Here is a 24234-nt window from a genome sequence, read left to right on the forward strand (position 1 = left end):
CTCCTGCTCGTGCTTGAACCACCCCCAGGCATGAAGGGGATGTGACGCTTTCCCAATGAAATCAGTGGGAGCCTTCCTGCCACCCACAAGGAACAAGGATGAAGTCACGGATGTCAGGGATTCCAAGGCCATTGCCAGTTGTGTTAAAGACATCCCTTGCACTCAGGTTGGTGATTTGTCATTGTCTTTGTTGCATTTTTTTCCCTCCAAGAATGTGGACCACCAGATCTCCCTGCACGGCTGTTGGCGGAAGCTCCTTACCAAGGGAATGAGGCAATCCCTCCCCTTCAGGTAGCATGAGTGAGCCTGGCTCTCCTTCCTGGCAGGACATCTCAGGGTGATGGGAAAAAAGGGCAAGTCCCAGAGCAACCAAGAGCACCCATTGAAACCTCAGCCTGTGCTCTGCTCCACCGCAGTGGGTGAGGGGATAAGGTCCCACCTCGCCAGACACTGGGTTTAAGGGAATGATGGTTCTGTGCCTGTGAAAGCTGCTTCTCTCAGCAGCCACAGTACTGATCAGGCTGGCGTAAGCTTTTGAATGGGACCGTGCTGTTTTTATCTGCCCCACTGCTGGCCAGGGTGAACATTCCTCCTTTCACATCTTCCTCCACAATGCGGATGTTTGACTGAATAACAAAATGTATAAAGCCTCCCACAGGGAGACTAAAATGGTCTTGCTGTACACTGTGTACCAATACATGGGTATCAATTAACCCCATGTTCAAATGGTGGCTCTGTGCCATGACAACAGAGTTACTGGAGGAAGCTGCTGGTGTGCTGCTTGCTCTGTTGCGGCTCAAAACAACAATTCTTTTCTGCCTCATCACAAAGGTGGCGATGAAAAGCCAAGTGGGGGATCAAGACATGGCATCCTTCCTGAGAAAGTGGCCACCAAACCCTGTGCACTGAAGTTTCACCTCTTGCCTACTCCCCTTTGTGGTCCTGCAGATTCTGCAGGAGCAAGAAAAGGAAAAGGCCCAGGGATCCCAGATTGTGATCACCCTCAAGAGATTTTGGTAACCTGTAAAGGGAGTCAGCCTGCTCTTGGTTTGGCCCAGCTCCAGTACATGTAAACCTTGCACCCTGCTGGCACCCTTGGGGCTCTCAGCAGAGAGGCAGCTGCAGGGGAGAGGGTAGTGATGGAGCCAGTGAGAGCAAGACAAGAGGGAACCTCTAATGCAGATATCTGTCTGTACACAGGGGATACGGCATCCCACGTGAGGGCTGGAGTGAAGCTGGAGGGGATTCAGTGCGGCCACCAAGATGACTGGAGTCTGGAGGATGTCGCCTATGGGGAGAGGTGGAAGGAGCTGGCTTGGTGACTCAGGAGGAGAGGAGGTTGGAGGGGACCAAGCAACAGCCTACAGTGACTTGGAGGGCAGGAACAGAGGATGGAGCAAAACTCCCCTCTGCGCTGGCAAGCGATACAACAAGGTACAACAGCCACAAACTGCAACTTGGATGGTAATATCAGGAGAAATGTCTTCTCCAGGAGGGTGGTGCAACCCTGGGACATACACCCTGATGGACATCATCTCTGGAGGTTTTTGGCTAAATAAAACCATGACCAAACAGGGAAAAGTCCTACTCAGCACCCTGTTGGGGTGTAACTTTACACATACTGTTTTTCTTCAAAGCACCTTTGCAGATCAAGACCAACACATAAGACAGAAGCAGTGGGAAACTTGATGTCTGTACAGTAACTTGATGGGAAATAGGTGTTTGCTTGGCTTTAAAGCTTCAAAGTCACTATGGCAGAAAACAGTAGCTGATCAGTGGCATGGTAGTTATTAATTTGGCAGATATAAATACCCTATTCCTGTGCATTGTCCTGGAGATAAGTAACAGTCTTCCAGCCTGGGAAGTCTATGCTGGCCTGGTTTTTTTTTTTTTTGCTTGTTGCACAAAGGCTGGTATTTGCAGGATACACTGTGCTGTGCTCACACAGTAATTTTACAGCGGGTATTTTAATCCTGTCCCAAGCTGTTAAGGCAGCAAGACTGTCATGGATCTAAATCTTTATGGAGATGATAAAACAGACTGAAAATGAACATGAGTGCCACTGTCATAACACTCATCCAGATCTGTCTATCATTTGTTAAGCAGCAATAACGTCTCTCTTTCAGACAGCCGGCCAGATCCCGTGAAGGTGAGTTGAAACACAGCGTGAGGTTGGATGGTAACCCCGGGGGTGCATTCAGGAACAGGCTTACAAACCCCAGGATGTTTTTGCTGTGGAAGAAACTTTGGGCTGTTGGGTGCACATCAAAGGCAGCTATGGGTGAGGGGCTCCTGCTCAGCCCGTGGACAGCACGGGATGGCACGGTGTGGCACAGTCTTGCCTGCACCTGCACTGCCCCTTCTGCAGACCTGTCCCGATTGCTCCATCGTTCACCCTCCCTGCCAACATTACCTCCAGTTGCTCGTGGGGCGGGAAATGGGGTTTAATGTTTCTTTTCGCAGCTGGGATGCTACATTTTGAAGCGGGAATGTGCGACTTTCACTTGCTCTTCATGGTGGGCTGCAGGGAAAAACTCAAAGCCAAATTCCAGTGTGTAGGCATTTTAACTCGCTCAGCACAAAGCTTGAGGAGCTAAATCCTGGCAAAAAAAAAAGTAGGTTGAGAGCCTCAAAGACAAACTATTGTTCCCCATCTGCAAGGGACAGCACATGTTCACTGAAATATGCCACATTTATTAAACGTTTTTTTAATTGTCCTGTTAGCACTGATGATGGCTGTATATTCAAGACACAGTGGCAACAGGGCTTTGACATAGCCACAGTCTTCACAGAGATGGGATCCAAGTACCAATGATTATCTTTGCTTTAATATGGGATGCAATTAAATAATTGATTCTGGCATAGATTAGTTTAGCCATATTAGCTATAAACCTGCAGCAAGGATTGTCTTGCATGATAAGTTCATGCCATATCTGAAATAATGGGAGGTTCTTGGCTGGAGGCTCTAAGAATAACTGTGCTACATGAGGAGGGATCCCAATTCGAGGAGATAGCTGCTGCACAATATCCTGTCCTCATTTTCAGAGGCGGAGGAAAAATGGTATGGCAATCACTTTTAATTACTTTTTGCTGGGCAGAGGTTACCCTGTACAGCAGAGCTCGAGGTAGGAAGTGCGAGTGTTCCCCCATGCTTTTCATTGCACAGCAAGCCAGATGAGCTCAAATTGCCTTCCACAGTGATTTAATCTAAGCTGGTTGATTTTGCCCTGATGCGTGCACATACGCAGCCTAGGCTGGGCTGTAACATCCAGCCAGTGAGTTATAGCATCTCCAGCTGTTAAAACCACATCTGGAGGAGACCTTTCTTTCATCTTCCACAGATGTAGGAATGCTAATATATTCTACACTGGGCATACTAGTAAACATGGCACTGGTGCTTGAGAGAACAGTACAACAGAGCATTTCTGATGGAAAGGCAATTCTCCAAGAGAGGGAAGATATGATCAGAGATGATCTGATATGACCACAGATATCACAGCTATTGAGCTGCTGAGCCATAACCTCCAGACACAGCTGGCTGAAGCAGCAGGAGTTCCTGAAAGCAGGGGGTCAAGGACAAATTGTGGCCCACAGAGGGGGACTCAGTGGCTGTCTTCAGGGTTTTGCACCCTCGCTACTGTGTTGTCATCACTACAGCAGTACGTGGGGCACGAGGGATGGAGAGGACTGCTGCTTTGCACCAGCATCATTCTTGCCACTCTGACTTTGAACACTGCATTTGTTTCCAAAATCTCTCTCACTGAAATGACTTTTCCTCTCTGCCATCTGGTAACAGCCAGGGTGTTTCTCTGCCGGGTGCTACAGACACACTTAATGCAGGAGATTTCCTACACATCAGACAAGGTGATCTCACGAAAGGGTTTAATCAACTATCTTATTTATGCAAATCCACCACCTGTTTTGCCTCCTGCTGCTCCACTACGGTCTGTATTACTGATACAGCAAAGCTGAGGACACGATCGTAATTCTTCTGGAGCTGTGGTCCAAACTCACCTGCGCTGACAGTAATAGCCTCAATAAACTGCTCCCTCCAGCTGTTTGTGCCAACCACCAGGGCCAAGTTCGTCTTCTTAATGAGCTTGTCCACCGTGTTCTGTGGATGGAGATGCAGAGGAAAGAATTAGGGGCTATCGGCCTGGAGATACTGGGCTAAAACCCACCAGCGCCAGTGCTCTACAGCCCTGCACTTATGGAAAAAGCTTAGTAGACTTTAAGCTCAGGTCAAGATCCCCAGCAGCAAAAGTAAATGTAAGTACTTGCAATTCCCCTAGCTGCCGCTCAAAAAGACCTTTTGAAACCTGCTCATGACGGGAGTTTGAACCATCTCAGTGGAGGTTTAACAGCAAATAGTGCTGAGGCGCCGCAGCTTCTGTTGTTCCCAACACCTCGGAAGATTTTTTTACTGGGCTACTTCAAAGCACTGACCAAGACCCATTTGCAAAGCTGGGGCTCTACCTCTCCGTGCTGCCTCATGAGCGGGAGCTCAGCACTGGCAGGGAAGGTGCTGCGGCAGCAGCAGGTAGGAGATGCTCCTGGGCAGGCAGCCTGAGGGCTGCCCGCACGCCGTGATGCCTCAGATGCACACTGATGGCTAGGCAGCAAAACCGTGGGAGGGAGGCAGCCACCACCGCAGCACAGTAAGGGTGGTCTGTTATTTTTATACTATAGAAAATGGAAAAGATAATGAAATGGCCAATTTTCAACTCTTGGTCTGGCACACGTATTCATGGCAGCTCAGCTTCACAGCCATTACCTGCATTTAGGGTATCCGCTCTTTGCACTGGGAGTCCCAGGCTGTAAGTAGGACCTGGGTGCAGGACATCACTGTGAGGATGAGGTTATATTTTAAATCAACCTGCAGCATTTTGGAGTCTAGTCAGCTCTTAGGCTCACCAGACTGATGTGCTCGTGTAATAATAACTACAAACAGTCTGTGACTGGGACAGAAAGTCTGGGATCATCCCCCAACGACCATGGCTGTGGGCTAATGGACAGAGTGAGGATGCAGAGTGTATTTTAACCCACTGCCATCTCACTGGATTGACCCTTTCATTATGCCTTAGCTCAGCCACCTTTCAAAGTGTCCCTTGGTCCTGCTCTGAGACCTTGTGATGCGAGGAGCTGCCTTGCTTTGCTGCAATGCCATTAACATGTGCTTGCCAATGCTGTCCAAAGCCAAAGGGAGGGTCCCCAGGTGGAGGGGAAGAAGAACAGCGACAGGGGACGCAGACAGTACCTTGAACTCATAGGATTCCTCAATGATGACTTCGAGCTTGCTGTGTTCCCCTAGGACTGGGCGCCCCATCTCCGCAATTCGACGCTCTTCCTCCTCCTTGCTGGTCAGTGGCTGTTTTTCTTCGTTCTCCTCTGCAAAGCAAAGAGCCCGTCGGTGAGCCAGGTCTGGCTGGTCCCTCTCTGGAGCTGGTTTCCCATCAGACGGGGAGGTCAGGAAGCCTCCAGGTGGGAGCGTGAGTGACAGAGCAGCTGAGGAGGTCATGGAGCAATAGACAAAGTAGTTTTGCTGGGAAATGTTAGCAAGAGGTCTGCAGCTTGTCCAGCCTTAGAAGGAGTCCAGTTCTCAGGGCTGGGGAATAGCATATTGCCTGGTACCTGCTGCCTCTCCCACAGGGATGCTGGGAGGGGACAGATCGTCACTAAGGCTGCTCCATTTCCCAGCTCTCCAGGTCTGCATCAGGGCATGGTAAGGACATTTCCATCAGCCTGTTACAACCAGAGAGAGCTGCCAGCAGCACCAGGGTAGAGATGGGTATGAAGTCTTGGCTCTGCCTCCTTCTGAGCAGGCCTTTACCTTGGGGAGGGGGCTGGCAGCTGGAGACCATGAAACTCCAGCTGTGATGGTGGGGCTGGAGGAAATAGTGCTGAGCCATACAGGTGTGAGGAGCCATCCACAGGACATGGCCTGGCCCCAACCCTGAGAGAAGAAGCAATGGAGAGACTACAACAGAAATGGAGCAGGTCTGCACCTCCACTGGCATCTGTGCAACCTCTGGGCCATGGGGACCCCAGGCAGCATGGCTTTTGTCACTGTCCCTGCACAGACCCCCCCACTGAGCTCCATTCCAGTCCAACACAGGGATGAACAGAAGGACCATCAGGGCCTAAAAAGGGCTGGATGCACTGGAGACAGGAGTTAAACTGTCAGTAGGCAAACACTCCAGTCAGTTCGTGTTAGACCGCCACAGCCCTTGGGTGTCACACTATGGGTACCTTGGATGGTGACCACGGCGCAAGGAAGAGGATGATCTCTAGCCTGGACCTTCCTGAAGACAGGTTTGCCTATCAAAGTGATCAGCAGTAGATCAGCAGGAGGGACTGTATGCCCCATGCAAACCGTCGCCATGCGGTAGTAAACTCTACTCCTACTTCACACGGGGTTAGTGTCGCTCCCTTGCTGGCTGCCCTTTGGCTGCGCAGGCAGCATCACGCTGTGACAAAGCCCTTCATCTCCTGCTGGTCAAAGGGACCAGCCTCATGGACAGAGCCTTGTTAGTCTGAATTATTTTTTCCAGGGCTCCTGAGGGGCTGCTCTGCAACATGCAGGACCCAGGACCTTCTCTGTCTGCACTGCTTGGCCTAATGACAGATGCTTGGCTGTCTAATGACGGATGAGCAAACCTCGCTGCTGGGTCTCACCGGTGGGAAAGGCAGGGGCTGCGTGCCTGAAGCAGCCATGGGGTCCTGCACCTCTCACAGTGCTCAGGTACCCTGGCTGCTGTCTGGGGAGTGAGGACAGGCTGCCCGTGCTGTGCAGAGCCCTGTGCATCATCTCCTGTGCGGGCTGCACATCTCCATGGAGAGGAAGGCTGGACCAAGTGGAGAAGCCCGCCCTCTGCTCCAAGAGATTGCGGGGGGGGTTGCCTGTCACTTCAGGGGTGACGGCTCACCCTCCCTGAGGTGAGGGTTAGGTGTGTGCAGCAGGCAGAGCACTCTGTGAGAGGACACAGTGTTAGCATGACTGGACGGGGTGGTGGAGCTGTGGCACGGTGCCTTCTTACCCTTCCAGAGTTTCCCTCCAGGACAGAACAAAAGCAAAGAGGAAACCAAGAGGAAAGAGCAGGGTAAGCATATGGCCATTAAGAGGAGGGAAGGAAGGGGGGCAGGGGAAGAGCAGAAATCCATACCTGTGATGGTGAAGCCACCTAGATGAAATCAAAAGGGAGAGACAGAGAGAGGGAGAGAGAGAAAGAGAGAGGATTAGCATCGGCACAGCAACATGGGCACCCTGCAGTCCGCAGGGACGTGGTGGTCCTTCCCTGCCCCACGACTGGGGACTGTGGACATGGGGGGCTGCTCCCCGACACGCATCCCAGGGTTAGTGTGGGGAGACCTGCACACAGCTTTTCACCCACATCTGCAAGCTGCCACCCCCCAGTATCTAATACGTGCTGCGGAGTGGTAAAACCAGTGCGAGCCTGCCCTGGGGCTGGGGGTGCTTCAGGGAATGAGGGTGGCTTTGCTTCCCTCCCTGGCCACCCTATCCTAGGGATGGCCAGCAAGAAAATTCAGAGGCTCAGTGGGCTCTCAATCTCCCCAAGACTGGAGGCAAAGTTTGCACCATCTCTTCAAAAAGGATTGGCCAACTTTCCTGTCCAGCCACAAGCATCCGTAAGTCGCTAGGCAATCCTGCTTCTGCCATGCCAGTGTAAGAGATGATGGATTAATTTGCACGGCATAGGTTTGTAACTCGGGGTGTCAGTGGGTTTACTATGGCTGTAACAATGCCACTCCCAAAAAATGCTCCCTGCCACAGTGGGTTATGGCTTGTTAACATTGGTGGCTTTGGGGCTTTACTCCAAAGAAAGATGTAGCATTAGATACCTAAGCTTACTTAAATAGTGCTGACCACCCTAAAAGAGAATGTCGTGAGCAAAGAAAAATGTCAAACAAAATCAATTGTCTTCCGAAAGTACACAGACAAACTGGAAAAATGGAAAAGAAAAACGAATGCGCGCTTACCAAGCTCATTCAACAACAGGGCTGTGAAGGAGACAGACAAACACAGAAGAAGAAAAGTAAATGAATAATGAAATCAAAAGGGATATCCACAGAAAGACTCCAGATCCCAGGGCAGAGATTTCAGATCTGTAAAGCTGCAGGATACCATTAGTGTTGAGAGAAAGGCACTAAAAATAAAGGAACAGGAACATTTCATGGGACTGTGGATTTAAAATAAAAGCTATTGCAAACATGGGGTGGATATGGGATTAAAAGGCACACTCCAAAAATTCATTTTTCCCCCTTTGAATTTTATGTGCAAGATCTTCCATTGGTCTCGGAGGCAGTTCTGCCCTGGGGGAGGACACAAGACATCCCATGTGCAGCGGCTACTGGCTTTGACCTCCTCCCGCTGCCCCCAGCAACAGCTCCAGCAGGCAGCTGTGCTTCTGGCATATAGGAGAGAAGAAAAGTCTGTGGCAAGGCTTGGCTCAAGGATCTTGTCGCTCAACATTTTAGGTCTCCAAAACAAAAGAAAAAGCCTCTCCCTTAGTGGCAATGGTGGGTCTCTGGCCCCTGAGGCGTGGACCCCACCACGGCTGCGTGGCCCAAGGGTGACATTTCAGAGGTGCTCTCATGTCCAGGGTGCTGAGCACACAGCTCGCCCTGCCTCGCTGCCTCTTGTACAAAACCAAGCACAAAAAACAAGTTTTAAAAAAATCATTGCATGGCCAAAGCAGCAAATAGCAGCCTTTAAAATCTTGACTTGCCTTCCAGCTAGTTTGTAAAGCTGAGTTTTCCTCAGGTTTCCTCAATTATCTTTGTGACCAGGAAGATGAGGAACTTTCTTTCCTTTTGCTTTTATTTTTAATTAAAAATTTTAGCTGGGATCTTGTGAGTTGGTATCACAACTCTCAAAGCTGGGGCCTGGAAGGCATGTTTGCTCTTGCCAGACTTGCAAGGCTGAGCCCACGCTGGTCCCTCTGAAGCTGGGCAAAGCTGGAGCCACTGAGTTGAGCTGTCTGGCAACACTGGCTACGCTCCATAGATGCCACCGGCACATTAATGATACAAATCCCACCTGCAGAGCCTGGGCCATACCAGTATGTCTGATTTTTTTTAGCCCTACTTCTGCAAGCTAGTCACGTAAACCAGTAGGAAAGCTGATGGAGGGGGTGATGTAGCTGACCTAGATGGCACCTGCACTGAAGGGGGATGTGGCATCGCTGCTGGATGTGTTTTGTCCCACTCAGTGTGGGGACCACTGGGGGCTGTCTGTGGCCTGTACAAATAATAGATTATGTCCCAGAAATTAGAAAGCAGCTCCAAAGCAGACAGACCAAATTCTGCTGCCAATTTTTTACAAAGGCTTTAATAAGGGTCTGTTGTAGAGCAACTAATTATCTTAAGTAACTCTAAAACTGCTTCTTGTTCAGCCACCAATAGCATGCAGAATTAGCCGTTGCCATTAATTTTCACTTAATTTCCTAGCAGAAAAAAATGCATGGAAAAATAAGTGAACTCTGTCTTTTTGGGAAGGTTTGCAGTTCGTTTAGAAATGTGATGAAAGAGGAAATTGTTTTTATTATTCCTATGAGAAGCTATTATCCAGTGCAGAGCCATGAAACTTTATTTGAGTATAACCTGATTTCTCCTAGACTGATTGCATCTTATGGTATTACCTGCTGTGATTCTCAGCTATTTTCAGAACCTAGTGCCAGTATAAAAAGGCTACAATTACCGCTCTGGCCATGCATTTTATTTCAAGAAAAGGCTATTTTATCTTCCAATAAAAATGATGCAGCATTGCCTTTTTACTTCTTGAGACTGATTTTTCTACTCAATTAAATGAAGGTGTAGCTGCGACGCGGCAGAGCAGCCCTCTCGAAATGTCTCTGGGTGCTAGCAATGCTCATTGTCCCCTGCCCGGGTGCTCCGGGGCCCTCCCAGGAGTCCGCCTTGCTCCTGAGGGGCCCTCGAGAGCCAGACGGAGTCCTCCCGAAATGAAAGAGAAAAGAAAACAGAGCAAAAAGGTGCAGTGGCCAAGCTTCAAAGGAGGCAGGGCAAAACGGCCGGGAGCCAAAGTGCGAGGAGAAAGGAGTGTGAGAGTAGGGAGACACAGAGAAAGCGGACGGCAGCGTCTCAAGAGCTGGTCTGGTTTTACTCTCACACCTTTCACTCCTCGTCGTAGCCACACCGGGTCCCCAAGCACAAGGAAGAAACTGCACTCTTTCTCATACTCCTCACGGTCAAGTACTCTAAGGGTAATGAATTTCCTGTGGGAACACAAGACAAAGGCAAACACATGATTGGCATCACACACGCATGCAGTTCATGTCCGCCCGGGTGCTGCGGTGCCGGAGATGGTTGGGTGGGGGGAAGCGGCTGCACATTCCCCCCTGGGGCGTATGGGGAAGGACAGGAGCATCCCCACCACCCGGCTGGGGTCGGACCTTGGTGGGCTGGGGAAAGGCTGAGTTCAGGGGGGGTTGGGAAGTGTCCTCGCTCCTGCCCTTTTCCATAGGCGTTGGGGATGTGAGCTCAGTGTTGCAGGTGCCAGGCATGAGTGAGCCAGACAGGGACACACAGGCTGGGCTCAGCCCCGGAGGACGTCCCCCACCTTTCTTCTCACTCATCTCCACCAGCCGGGGCTCCCCGATCTCTAGGTAGAAGGTCTTGTTTTTCTCATACTCCTCATCATCTATCACCTTGATTGATATCGTTTTGCTGGAACAGAGAAGAAGAAATAGAGATTCAAGAGTAAGGGGGGAAAAAGGAGGAGGGGAGACAGGGAGAGGAGGATGGAAATGGCAGGAGAAGGGGGCTGCGGACAGAAAACAGTGGGCTTGGTAGCATAGGCTGGAGGGGCAGCACAGCCGAAAGCAAAGGGCAGGAGCCAATGGACTGAGCTTGCCTCAGGATCACAGGGTCAGAGCACCAGCAGCTTGCAGGGTGCCATCCTCCCTGACCTGGCCAGAGGCCACTGCTGCACACGATGCAGCCTCGACCAGCCTCCCCCAGAGGTACCTTGGCCTGAGGGCAGCAAGACGTGTCCCTTTCCAAAAAATCCAGGGTGCAGAACAGCCCCTTGATAGCCTGCACACACTGCATAGGCTCTGGGGGCACAAGCACTGGGAACCAGCACAGACCAAGCCCCTGAAAGCACGATGCACTGCCTAAACCAGCCCCTGCACACGGAAGAGGTTCTGACTCGCCAGGCACAGCAGACCCATGCACAACATCATGATCAACTGCTCAGTTTGGGCTTTGGAGTCTCCAATTTACAAGCTCAAATGGGATGCTGGAGTTAGGACTTTATCTGTAGAGAGAACATAAGGGAAAGATAGTCTTTCTGGTTAGGGTAGGGTGAAGGAAAGCTTCACTGACAGTGAGATTTGACTTTTTTATTTCCCTTTGCAAGCAGCGCATCCTTCCCCAAGACCTGAACGTTTGGTTGTCTCCTGTTTGAAAGTCATGCAGCAACTGTCTCTTCTCATGTGGCCCAGGGTTGCTGAATTTGCCCCTGTGGCATCAGCAGGGCAGGTCCGAAGGCAGAACCTCTGCTCAGAGCACAGCCACAAAGCATGCACCACGAAGGGTAAAAGCCTCGCAGAAGGCTGTGGTTACCAGCAGAGAGATTTACTCCTTGGGGCACCCAATAGAGTGAAATTTGAGTGAACAAATTGCTTTACCAGGGGAAAAAATCAGCATAGAAGAAGTTTTCCAGCTCTTCAGGGACTTACGTAAGTAGCCTAGAAACACCCAGCCAAAAGCTGCTCGCCAGAAAGTGGCTAAACCCCTGGGGTACAAGGGGCTAGTGCATGGGCGGGCACTACTGTGGTCTTTCCTACAGTGCAGAGCCCTTGCAAAGACAAGTTGGGGGACAGAAATCCAGCAGTCCCTGCTCCCGCACAGAGCACCCTGCTCATTGTCACCTGCGTGTGGCATTGCTGCTGGGATGGGACCTCCTCCTGACTCTGACCTTGTCCCAGACGAGAAATAAGGCAGTAACAAGAAATAAAAAGGCAACGCAGTGACTGTCTGCAGCCCTCTGCTTGCTGCCGACCTCCTGGCTGGGTTTGCTTTTTTCCCCACGCTTGATGGCACTGCCCTCCTGTGAATGCTCTTGCTTAAACAAGCTTCCCAGTCGTTCTCCCCCTGCCCAAGCCTGTCTACCCCATCCTTCGAAGAAATGCCTCTTGTCCCATCCTCAGCTCCTCTCTGCTTTCCACAGGCAGCCAGCGCAAGTCAGAGCAGCCCCGAGGCTGCCCTAATATATGATCAAGGAGATTCTGCTGTTCCTGGCAGGTCCCAGCGCTGAAAAACCCATAAACATGGAAGAAAGCCACACTCTAGGGCAGTTAAATTCAGGCCACGCTGCCATAATTTCTGGCTTTCTCCCCTCCTTGCACATCTATACTGCCACCCCAAGCCCCTCTGTTAAGCTGACAAGTATTTGGCAGCAGAGTTTGACATTTTATTGTCATTCAGAGCAAACACCACCAAGCACTTGGAGGAACAGCCAGGTTGATTTCTTGTGCTGTTTGCTATGAGTCAGAAGTGTATTAAGTTTGCCCTTCATGCTTATAATGAAACCAATTTACTCAAGAGCAAGTGATGGCTGTGAAAAGTGTAACAATGCAGCATGGCTCAGGGTAATTGTATTTTATAATGAATATCTGTAATAATTTGTTCTGTTTATAATTATTGCTGCAATAGGTTTGTATATTGGAAAAATAGTTACCAAGTACACAGCTGATCTTGCTTTGCATTGATGAGTTAGGGGAAATTATCATGTATTAAAAAACTAATGAAGGATGCACAAAATGCTCTCAGCCAAGCTATCAAAAAGGACTTGACAGAATTAACAGAATGGCACAATTTCAAAAGCATTACTAACAAAATCAATAATTTCCCTGACAACTCCCACTAAAATGTACAGCGCACCCTGCCCTCATGTATGAAAAAGCCTTTCTCAGGAAAGTTGATTAAAAAAGCTGCTTTCATCAATTCTGAGGGCAGCAGAGGTATCAAGATGTAAACTTCCTACGGGTTGTGCTCCGGTGTGCCGCTTGTGTGGCATTCCTCAAAGTCCCACAAAATAATTCTATCTCACAAAAAGAAACCTGGGTGCAATTAAAAAAAGCTGTCCTGATGCTTAGACCCAACCCTGATAGGACTTCCTTGAACAATGCGGTGGGGCTTAAAGTGCCAGTGCCAGCAGATGCTGCTATTATGCAGTTTTCCAAGTGATCTTTCCTAGGGTACAAGCAAGTGCCTGTGTTGGGTAGATATGTGCACTGCTGCTGTTTCTGCTGCTACAAGGTTGCTGGGGAAAAAGGGTGGGATGAACAAACAGCAAGTCTGCTCTCTGGATGAGTCTCCAATCAGCAAGAATTGCTGAGGCAAATTTGTCCCTGGGATGAGACTGCAGTCCTGGAGAAAAGGATTTCCTCGTAATGGTGTTTGAGATGACACATGTTTGAGAAACAGCAAGTATGTGAAAATAACACAGGCTATTCTTAGAGCATGCCTGATCTCCATTGCACTGCCTTTTGCCTGCTGCAAAGCTCCTCCGCAGGGTCCTGCACACATGTGGCCATGCAGTGGGGCTTGATCAGTGGAGGAGGAAGATCAGGCACCTGCACAATTTATATCATGTTAGAATAAGGACTGCTTTCTACAGTGACCTGGGATGTGCACTGATGACACCCTGCTCCTATTGGACCCTCTGACACGGTCTCTGCTTCTCACTACTCTCCCAGGCAGAGGTTTGCTGGATAGCCTGGGCTGTGGCGGTGTGAGCAGCATCGAGCTAGTGTGGGGCTGCCCGTGCAGGCTGTGGATTGCAGCCCACGTTCCCGGTGGCTTCACCTAGTCCTGTGCTCCTGCTGCGTTCAGTGTCCAGTTTTGCAAGCCTGCTGCCTGCAGTCCTCTTTTTCAGAGGTACATGTTGCTGTGTGAGGCTGATTTTCTTGCATTACATGGTGTGAATGAGGCAGACCAGGAGCACCTGGCAGAGACAGGACTGGGTCCCCATGGACTGATGTGGGCTGCAGTGCTGAGCACAGCAGCTGAGACATCTGCCCCTTGATTTCCCTAGCTGGACAGAGTGGGATGAAGTATGCCGAGACCCAAAGACAGCACAAGTACTTGCTGAAATTTGCATTTAAAATCTTTCTATCCTGTAACTCAGGGGCTCCTTCATCACAAGATGTGATAGTGCTTAACATAGAATCATAGGATCATAGAATGGTTTGGGTTGGAAGGGACCTCAAAGATCACCTAGTTCCAACCCCCCTGCTATGGGCAGGGACACCCTCCACTAGACCACGTTGCCCAAAGCCTCATCCAACCTGGCCTTAAACACTTCCAGGGAGGGGGCATCCACAACATCTCTGGGCAACCTGTTCCACTGCCTCACCACCCTCACAGTAAAGAATTTCTCCCTAACACCTAATCTAAATCTACTCTTTCAGCTTAAACCCCTTACCCCTTGTCCTGCCACTACACTCCCTGATAAACAGTCCCTCACCACCTTTCCTGTAGGTTCCCTTCAGAAACTGGAAAGCCGCAATTAGATCTCCCCAGAGCTGCCTTTTCTCCAGGCTGAACAATCCCAACTCTCTCAGCCTGTCCTCATAGGAGAGGTGCTCCAGCCCTCTGATCAGCTTCGTGGCCCTCCTCTGGACTCGCTCCAACAGCTCCATGTCTGTCTTGTACTGGGCCCCCCAGAGCTGGATGCAGTACTCCAGGTGGGGTCTCACAAGAGCAGAGTAGAAGGGCAGGATCACCTCCCTCGGACCTGCTGGTCACCCTTCTTGCTTGTGCAAACAGAAAACAAAAGGGACACTGTATAGCACCCTGAAACCCCCACTGCTGAGTCACTGCAGGGCCAGAAACCAGAAGTCCCAAATCCATGAGACAGAGGGAAAAACCAGAAGATTAAACCAGAAGACTAAAGCAGCCTCTAAACCATTACACGTTTTCTTCATCTTGTGCGAATCTGGGATCAATCTAGATGGTCTTTCCTCAAATCATCACAGAGGTCTAGAATGAATCTTGATTTGGGGATGAAAGTGGTGTTTCTGCCATAATCTAACATCTCCAGGAGCTGGGTATTTAAGCCAAACACTCAAGATCCCATGAGTGTGCAACACCACAGCACTTGAAAAAGCTGGAATATTTTTTTCCTGCCTTGTCCCTGGGTCACACTGCAGGTGTGAAAGAGCAATTTTCTGAATCATCTCTCCAACAGATTTGGGTGCATGGGGCTAGAGGTCCCTCTGCCAAGCCAGGCTGTGTGTTGGCCTAAACCACCAGGCTTGGCACACCTCCTGCCTTCCCCCCTGCCTGCTGCAGGGAGCCCCACTGACACCATGGGGCAAATTTGCAGCAAACCCACTGCTGCTGCTGGAGTTTCTCTTCCATTGGTGTTGAGTCCATTTCGCCTGAGCTAAAGAGCCCTGCTCTGGCATGAAGGCTGAGGGCATCCATGGTGCATCCAACTGTCTGCATTTCTGTACCAGAAATTGTTCTTCCCTGAGTCTGTAGCCAAGGCAATTGCTGAGGGAACGAGGTTTCATCTCATTTCCATGTACCGGAAATCAAAGAATAAAACACATCTTGCAGAATTGCAGCTCCAGCTCTTCTCTTATTGCTGACACCCAGCAGCAACAAGAGAAGGATGGTATTTTGTGAACGCGGCATACGAATCTCTGCCCTCACTCCAAGCCCAATGCTCTCCATCAGGATTCAGTTTTTGTTTCAAACCATGCTATTTCATTCAATCTGTAGAGGCCTTTTAACAGAGCATTCCCACACAACCTTTAGTTACAATAGCCCATGGAAAAGTTCTCTTGGCTGGTGATGCCCTAAGGATGATGCACCAAGAGAAGAACTGTTATACCTGGTCGGACCCAATGGCCATCCAGCACAGCCTCTTCTTCTGAAAACTGCCAAGAACACCTTGGAATAGGGAGGCTATAAGAGCAGGATGGGCATATAGACCGTATTTCCAACTGATGCTCTCCCAGCCGCCAGATATTTGTGTCTTGGGTTTCCTAGGCAGACCAGGTTTCTTGTATTTAGCTATGCTTTGCAGATTTCTCCCATTTCCCTTTGAGCTTGGGTAAGCTTTTGGCATTTGCAGTATCCCATGTGCCAGGGAGAGCAATGCAATTGCTACTGCCAGCTCCGTGTTATGGACAGCACGTAGCTGCTCCTTAGGAGGGGATGTGTACTTGGCATAAGCATGCCAGCCCACCTGTGTTTCTGGGCACATCTCTGGAAAGGGCAAGAGAGAGCACCCACTTGTCTGCCTGCAAATGACCCCGGCAGGACATGGCACTAGCAGGACAGGGCTGAATATCCCCTGTCAATGGGCAAGCAAAATTTGACTTTGTACAATGGCAAAGGCAGGGCAAGAAGAGAGCTAGTACTTAGAGAAAAATGCCACTTGGGGAAGGCGCCCCTGTGAGCAATCGTCTCATGCATGTGCAGGGACAGGTACATATGTAACGAGCTAGCACAGTCTAGCACAGGGTGACAGGACCAGATCAGACATCAACAGGGGAATATTTCTCTACAAGTATTTTTTTGACCAAGGCCACATGAGAAGATGGGCGCAACCTTGTGTAGAGGTTTAAGGACCTGGGACTCTCAGCTCTCCTATCTCACTAGCCTTTTCTCTCTCATGGGATATTGTGGTACCAGAAATGACTTGTGACAACCTACATGGACCTTTGCATTAATTTCAACCTGAGTATCTGCACAGTCACAGCACACAAATGGAAACCCTCAATATACTCACAAAAATTCTGCCATTCCCACTCTACACTGTACTGCTCAGTTATGTGAAATGGCAGAAACCCTTCTCATGACTCGGACAAGTGACCAGCACTGCAAGGACCAAGGGAGCTTGCTGTTTCCAGGGCATCAGCAATCAGCTCCAGAGAAATCCAGGCAGGATATGCTGGGGGACAGGGAACATCCTCCATGGCACTTCCTTGGCGAGGACAGATCTCCAGGAGCAGAGATGTGTCAAGTCCAGCGCTCACTGCTCAGATTCAGCATGGTGAAAGGTGGTTTTCATTACTGCACAACGCATCTCTTAGCTCTTTTAGAACTGTAGTCATGCCTTTTTAACACTGCTTTTTCTTTTTTTTTTTAGTGAGAGAATGAAGCTACCTCTATCCTTGGAGATGTTCAAAGCTCTTGCTTTAGCTTTGATGTTGGCCCTCTGAGAAGAGGTTGGACCAGAGACCTTCTAATCCAGAGACTTTCCAATCCAGAGACCTTGCCACCTCAATCCTGCTGTGCACCTAGATCCAAGATCTCTCAGCTAAGAACATATCATTGTGCCCAGATCACCCACGAGCTGGAACTGGGATAGCTAAGAAGTACTGCATGTAGCCAGTAATGGTTGTCGCCAGTGGGCCAGGAAAATGATCATCTCTAAACACACAACCAACCAACCGCTATAGCAGTAACTAGCTTGCCCATGAGAACATAGCATGTTGTCACTGCCTGGACAGACAGACACTTATTCCTGAATCAACAGAGGGAACAGCGTGCTTATGCAGCTTGTCACCCATCCAGCTTCCACTGATCACCCAGGAGAACTACATAAATAGCTTGGAGGACTGTCAACGGCAGATTCATAGTTACAACATCCAGGGTAGGCAGTCAGGAGTGGTCCTGTTGCCTAAGCCTGGTGCTGCCAGCACTTCCCACCTAGAGGGTCAACGATCACGGTGAGAGAATAGCCACGAGGACATGCACGTCTTGGAGGGTGACATTTCAAAGACACATCCATTGGTGCTGCCTGTTCCAGCACGCATTCTCCGACTCCCGCAGAAAGCTGCCACATTGATTTCTCATACATCTGCTTGTCAGCCAGTCATTTAATTAGCTGAAGTTAAAACTTGCGATGGGAGATGGGTACATGGCTTGGGAGATTCCCTGCCTTCACGCAGCCCATGTGAGAGCTGGCACCGCCTGTGCAGAGGGGCAAGCGGGCTGCTGTAGGACCAGGTGCTGTGGGGAAGAAAGCTCCCAAATCATCATCAGGGGCTGAGCACCACCAGAGCCAGCGGCCAGGGCCATGAAAACTGGCCATGGCCACAGCGAGGAGCCTGGACCAGACCCCAGGGCATGGCTGGAGCTAACCACCAAAGCAAGGCAGATTTTTCTCTTTCCCATCTCTGCCTTCACTATACTTTGCTTTCCACCTCCCTGGCTGTCCTTATCTGCTTTGCTGAGCCTCCTTGGAGGCTGCAGGGGCTGAAGGCCCTGGTCCATGCTGTTAGAAATGCAAAGAGACCCAGCTGCTCCTGTGTCTGTCTCTGCAGTACCACAAGTCTTCTGACCAGGGCACCAGGGGAGTGCTTTTATGCGCTTAGCAGCTTCATTGCTCAAATTTCTGACAGCTGCTCGAGGAGGGAAATTGTCTTGTTGCTGGGAAGGAAAAGGAACAGATCAGACTTTTTCTTCCACCCAGTTGACAACAAAATCTGCACCTGATGGTGAGGAGGCGACAGCCTCGCACGCAGAGAGACACCCAGGTCTGTGGTGGAGGCATTCGTCCCAGCTGCAGGGGATGTGTGCCTGGCAGAGGACATGTGAGAGGGCAACGCGATGCCTGCTCAGCCAGTGCAGGGATTGCATCTTCCTGAGGGACAGAAGACGCGCAGAAAATGGGCCAGATTATGTGAATGACCTTGTGTCACACATGATTTTAGCTGTTACCTGGTGGTCTCTGACAGACAAGAGGGTTCATTAGGGTTTCTGTCCCTGCTGATGGGATCCCATCTTTGCAAGATGTCCCATGAATCACCCATGCAAGGTCCTTTTGCAGAACCAAGCCTTGCTGACCTGAAATATTTGTACTTAATGAAAATTTTGCCTGAAGCATGCTGCAATGTGACACGGAAGGGCCAAAGGAAAACCTGCCTGAAGCTAAGCCTGATGCATGCTTTGGGAAAGTGTGGATGTGCGCTGATGTGATGTGTGCAGGCCAGATCTGCATGGAGCTGCACAGTCCAATGCCTACCAAAACCATGATTGAGCACACTAGCCTGGGCACTACAAACAAAGGGAGGGGGAACTGGTCCTCCTCTATTCACCCCCCCCCACATCTGGAGCCAAAATTCATCTGGCTGCTCTTATTTTCTTGGTTGCCCTCCACTTCCTTCTCCAAGGCCTTGCTGAATGAATCTTTGTAAGATGGACAGGGCTATATTGTCCATTTCCATGGCTGCATAAAACAACTGCTCCCCTGGCCTCAGGATGCATTGAGTTTCAATTACAACATATGGCTCAAATGCATAACGCTGGCCTGCTCTAGAGCATCACTATCAGGAAAATCTGGAAAAGGATCCAGCCTGCTCTTCTTTGGTCTTGCAGAGATACAAGGCGTGGGAGGTGGTTTGCAGTGACAGGAGGACTGAGAGCTGTTGCTGCTCAAGTAGCTGGATGATGACAGGCACAGCTGACGCTCAGTGCCTCAGAAAACATTTTTCAGGAGTGACGATTGCCAGGTAAGATGATTTCACATACTAGACTGAATGCTGCTTGACTCTCTTCTTAGCAAGACCATATGGGCAGGATTTGTCAGACCAGAAATGCTTTTCTGCAGTATCCTTGATGTTTGCTCTTATCTGACTGTGAATTTTGCACTCTGGCTAACCACACTTCCTCATTCATCTGCCAATGTCACATTTTGCAAGGGCCCAGCTAGGCAAAAGATGCATGGCACTTCTCTTGATCTGCCCTAAAACAGGGCCTGAGCCCTTGGTCATACTTAAATGTTTTGCTGTCCCAGGACAGCTGGAAGGTGTGGCCTCCCCCTTCCCATGGCGCTGGAGGCGGGTAACACCAGGACAAAATAGTGCTTTGCTGTTCTTTCCCAATCCCCATTGCCATGCATGCCCAGTGACGGTGATCCACATTCTTTAAAGCTTCCAGAGTGCCTGCTGGAGACAGGATCACTGGGGATCAAATAGGAGAGACTCCATCTAGATCAGTATCTGGATCTCCAAGGACAGCATGCACAAACAGTGCAATACAAGTGACAATGACTAGGAGGGAAAACACCATTTGATGTGAATTTGATCAAAAACACCCCCAGCAGCAATTGCTTAAGGCGCCTGGGAAAGCTGACAGAGCAGAAATAACTTCTCCCCTGGCTTTGCACAACCCTGCCCATGCCAGCTAAAAACTGCCATTTAGGCCCTAAAAATTCCAGCCTTGTGCTGCAAGCAAAGGATTGACTGCCCAGGGCTCAGCCCAGCCCAACGTCCTCGCTCAGTACAAAACCCTGCAAATCCCATTTTCTAAGTCTGCAGGGTTCAAGAGCCAAAATCTGGCATTTACCCCTATTCCTGCCTTTCTGGGATTTTCTCCTCACGCCTGGCTGGCAGTCAGCTCTGTGGGTAACGCAGGCAGGTAACGAAGGGGACAGAAACTTGGCCTCCAATGTTTCATCCTGCTCCATTGGCAAGATTTGCCATGGTTCACAGGAAGCTGGGTGATGGGGGCGGCGTGTTGCAGGGAAGGGACGTGTGCTGAGCTGAGAAGGGGTCAAGGCTGGATGTGAAATCCCTGCTGGAAAACTTGAAGTGGAAAACAAGCGTGGTGAGGAATAAAATTGTGAAAGAGTTTGGGTTGGGAGAGGACCTCTGGGTCAAACCTCCCTTCCTCCTCCCTGATTGTGCTCATGTTTTCCCAAGGAAAGCAAGTGGAAACTCATACAAGTGCTTCTTGCTTCTCTACGCACCCAAATATGCATTGTGGCTTTTCTTTACAGCCAGGTGTCCCTTATGACAATAATTGCTCTAACCTTTCAAATAAATATGAGTTGCTCTTCTCTTGTGTGCACCTGGCATAGTTTGCCATGACAATGCTCCTCAAACAGGAGACATCACTCTTATTGAAATGGCTTTGGCACTCCTGAAAATGAATTTCAATAAGGAGCTGCCAGCAGAGAGGACATTTCTGAAGTCCTGTAAATCATTTTAGCAAACTTTGCTGAGTTAAAGCTGACTAAACAAAACAGTGGGGACTATGCAAAATAATAGGTCCATGCCTAATAGCATAGCTTCAGCATCAGGAATCGGGATTCAAGGAAGCCCAAAATACATCTGCTGTGCCTCAGTTGCTCCAGTGCCACCACTGCAGGAAGATTTTGTATCAATCACAGCAGTGCTTCCCTCCCAGGGAAGGCACATTTCAAATCCCATTTGCCTGGGTTTCAGGGCAAGGGAGAATTTCCCTTGTTGTTTGGAAAAGACACTGGACAAGGGTCTCAGTTGTGCCCTGCCCCTCTGCCAGGGCAGCTGACAGGTAGCTCTGCTGCTGGAAAAGCAGCTGTATGTGGGAAAAGAGAAGTACAAGGGGATGCTCTGTGACAGCAGAGGGCATGCCACATAAATTCAAAGCGCAACATCAATACCGAATGTGCAGGCTCCCTTTCAGGAGCAATATCCATCCTCATTTTTAACTCCACGCTCAGTCAGTGATGCATCTGACTCCTGTTATTTGCTGGCTGGCCCCAAAGATCAGTCCCCTCTTTTCAAGACATACCCCCAAAACTCCTTGGAGTAGTGGTGACCCAAATAGGGCCTCCTGATGACGTTGCAGAAATAAGCACTTCACCATCACTATGTTTATCATCCTTTGCTAGTGATGCAAGTGACTGACTTCAAGACTCGGAAAGTACCTGTGACTAAACCATTTTTGTGCTGTGCTGCACACACCAAGCGGGCCCCTGCTGCTCTCCACAGCTTCTGTGCCAACTTAGCAAAACATGTGTACATGCACACGAGTTGCAGTCAAACTGCTGAGCAAAATGACATCTGCCTTGACACACGATGTGTGCATGTGTACAGATGTGATTTGTATTTGCAAGTGCAGCACACAGCAAACATCCTACCTGCCTCTCCCTGCTGGGACCCTCCTGATGCTAATGGACTCCTAAGCTACAGAAAAGCCTTTTGATCTTTTATGAGCTCGTTGCTAAGTGTCACACTAAACTTTTATAGACGAAGTTGTAAGTAATCTCCTGTCAAGGGAGGTTCAAGTGCAATGCTCACATTTTAGCAATTTAAATGACTGGCTGCAGAGTTCATTCCTGGTCCAGACTCTTTGGCAAGTCACCTGCACTGACCAGTATTGGGGGTTACCTGACTGTATTAAAAAACATGAAGCCTCTGGGTACCAGCATATGAAAATGCTTTCATTATACAGGCTTGAAGCATCAGGGATGGTGAAGACCATAACCCAAGCCATGGGCTACACCAGTGCCATTGCAATGCCATCGCTATGCCACAAGGCAAGCCCTGCGAGGGAGGTGATGCAGAGCTACCCAGGGATAAGGCCAGCAAACTCAGAACAACCCCAGAGAGGGGCTGCTGCTACGGTAATGCTGCCTTAAATAGTGACAATGTTTGGAGCATTAAGTCAACAAATGACCCCAAAATCTCAGCTCTAAGTCCTGCACTAAAGGAGCTGCTTGGTGTTTTCACACTGCTGATTCCATCCTTTGGGGGTGGCTCTGGCCAAGAAAAAGCTCATGCTGGTGTTGAGCGCCAACAGCAGGGTTCCTCTCTGCCCCAAGCCAGCAAGACATTACAGGGAGGGGACAAAACTTGGCCCCAGGGCTTGGCTCTGAAGACAACAGAGCAATGGGGAAAGCTGGTCTGCCTCTGATACTTACGTCTCTGGACACCACTTGTTTTCAGAAAAAAGGGAGTGATATTACCTCCCCTGGCTGGAAACCCAGCTAAGCCTTCAGACAGTTTGGAAGTTGTTTTTCATTTTATATTTTTCTTTCCTCCTTCCTTTCCAATGAGTTGCCTCTCCAGAGCGCAAAGGAAAAAAGCACGCCAGTTGAGAGCTGATATATAGGATTTTTTCCCTACCTTTTCAAACACCTTCAGGTCTTTAGGAGCTGCCAGCAACTAGTGTCCCATCACCTTGCAGGGACTGTTCTGAAACTGCTCCGAGAAGACCAGCAGACCCTAATGTCCTCAGGCCGCTGTGTCCCAGCAGAGGTGGGCACTAGAAGATGTGCGGGACTGTGGTACCCAGATGGACCGTGCTGCAGCAAGGAGCTGCGAAGGGTTTTGCCACTCCAAGCAGCTGCAGCATCCGACAGGGGCCACTCCAGTGGGTTTTCCCTGCTGCTGGACACATTGTGAGGCTGGGAACATCGTTTCACATCGTGTGACTGAAATGCTGTTTACCGCCAAATAAATTAAACTGTGAAATAAGGCCCTCCCAACTGAAACTCTGTGTATAAAAAACCCTTTGAAAGAGACATCAGGTCTCCTGAAATCCCCAGTGATACATGGGGTTAAAGCCTGGTGGTGGGAGCAAAAAGCAAATGCACATTTGCTAAGGATCCCTCCCAGTGCCAAGATAGGCAGGAAACCAACCCTACAAGGAAGATGAAAAATTCTGCTTCTGTCTCCAGTTTCCAAGGAGATTGTTTAAACAAAGCTAAAATAAGAGGAACTGAGTGGCCGAGAGAAACGTGAGCATGGAAGAGCACTCAAGTGCTTCGTGATGGCTTGCTGCCTCACAAGCTGGGCAGGGTCCCTGCAATGGCCTTGACCTTGGCCAGCAGCTTTTCCACTCTTCCTGGAGGAAAAAGGTCCACGTTTCAGTTTACACGCACCTGGGTGAAAACAGCAACGAGCATTTGGCAATACAGAAGAGTCCTTGCCCACAGAGGCCTCAGCCGTTGTGTCAACTCCATTTATGGCAATCGTGGGCAGCAGGATGCAGTATTTGGTGCCCTCAGCCTAGACCCTGTCTTTGCATGTTCAGGGCCATCAGGAGGATGCCTCCCTGTTGGATCAAACTAAATCCAGCTATATGTGGGCTGAAAATGACTCCCCTTTGTGGCCAGCTCAGCAGCTCCAGTGCCCGTCTATAAGCTCGGAGGACTGGCGTACATATAGAATGCTGGATGGAAAATCCTACTGCAGAGCCCCACAGACACACACATACTGGATTTGCTCCTGTGACAGTCAAAAGTCAGAAGCCAAAGCCCACCAGATTGTTTGCAAAGACAGGGCTCTCTCAAGCCCCACAGGTTGCACACCCCATGTCAGGGGCTGCTGTGCCTTGCCATCAGGCTGGAAACTGCTGATGTTACGTGGAACCAGTGATTCCCACACAAACCCTGGAGCCTGGGAGCTTGTTTCCATACTGCTGCAACCGTTAGTTGAGACAATAAGAGGAAAAGTTCCC

General features: G+C 49.8%; 1 protein-coding gene across 11 annotated transcripts in view; it reads right to left on the bottom strand.

Annotated features, from left to right (window-relative positions):
* The window catches only part of SLC8A1 (solute carrier family 8 member A1), a 139481-nt gene that overhangs the window by 8117 nt on the left and 107130 nt on the right, over window positions 1-24234 (bottom strand). For 3 of the 11 annotated variants that reach the window (XM_075749608.1, XM_075749613.1, XM_075749612.1), the window contains 7 exons: window positions 10598-10704; window positions 7999-8019; window positions 7164-7181; window positions 7038-7052; window positions 6250-6318; window positions 5258-5388; window positions 4015-4114 (listed from right to left, as the gene is read on the bottom strand). In XM_075749608.1, the coding sequence (XP_075605723.1) occupies window positions 4015-4114; window positions 5258-5388; window positions 6250-6318; window positions 7038-7052; window positions 7164-7181; window positions 7999-8019; window positions 10598-10704 (461 nt within the window). Of the gene's footprint in view, window positions 1-4014; window positions 4115-5257; window positions 5389-5631; window positions 6217-6249; window positions 6319-7037; window positions 7053-7163; window positions 7182-7998; window positions 8020-10149; window positions 10254-10597; window positions 10705-24234 lie in introns of those variants that run through there. The other 8 variants (XM_075749614.1, XM_075749618.1, XM_075749610.1 and 5 more) reach the window with 7 other exon arrangements.

The sequence above is a fragment of the Balearica regulorum genome, chromosome 3 (assembly GCF_011004875.1).
Source record: "Balearica regulorum gibbericeps isolate bBalReg1 chromosome 3, bBalReg1.pri, whole genome shotgun sequence".
NCBI lineage: Eukaryota > Metazoa > Chordata > Aves > Gruiformes > Gruidae > Balearica > Balearica regulorum.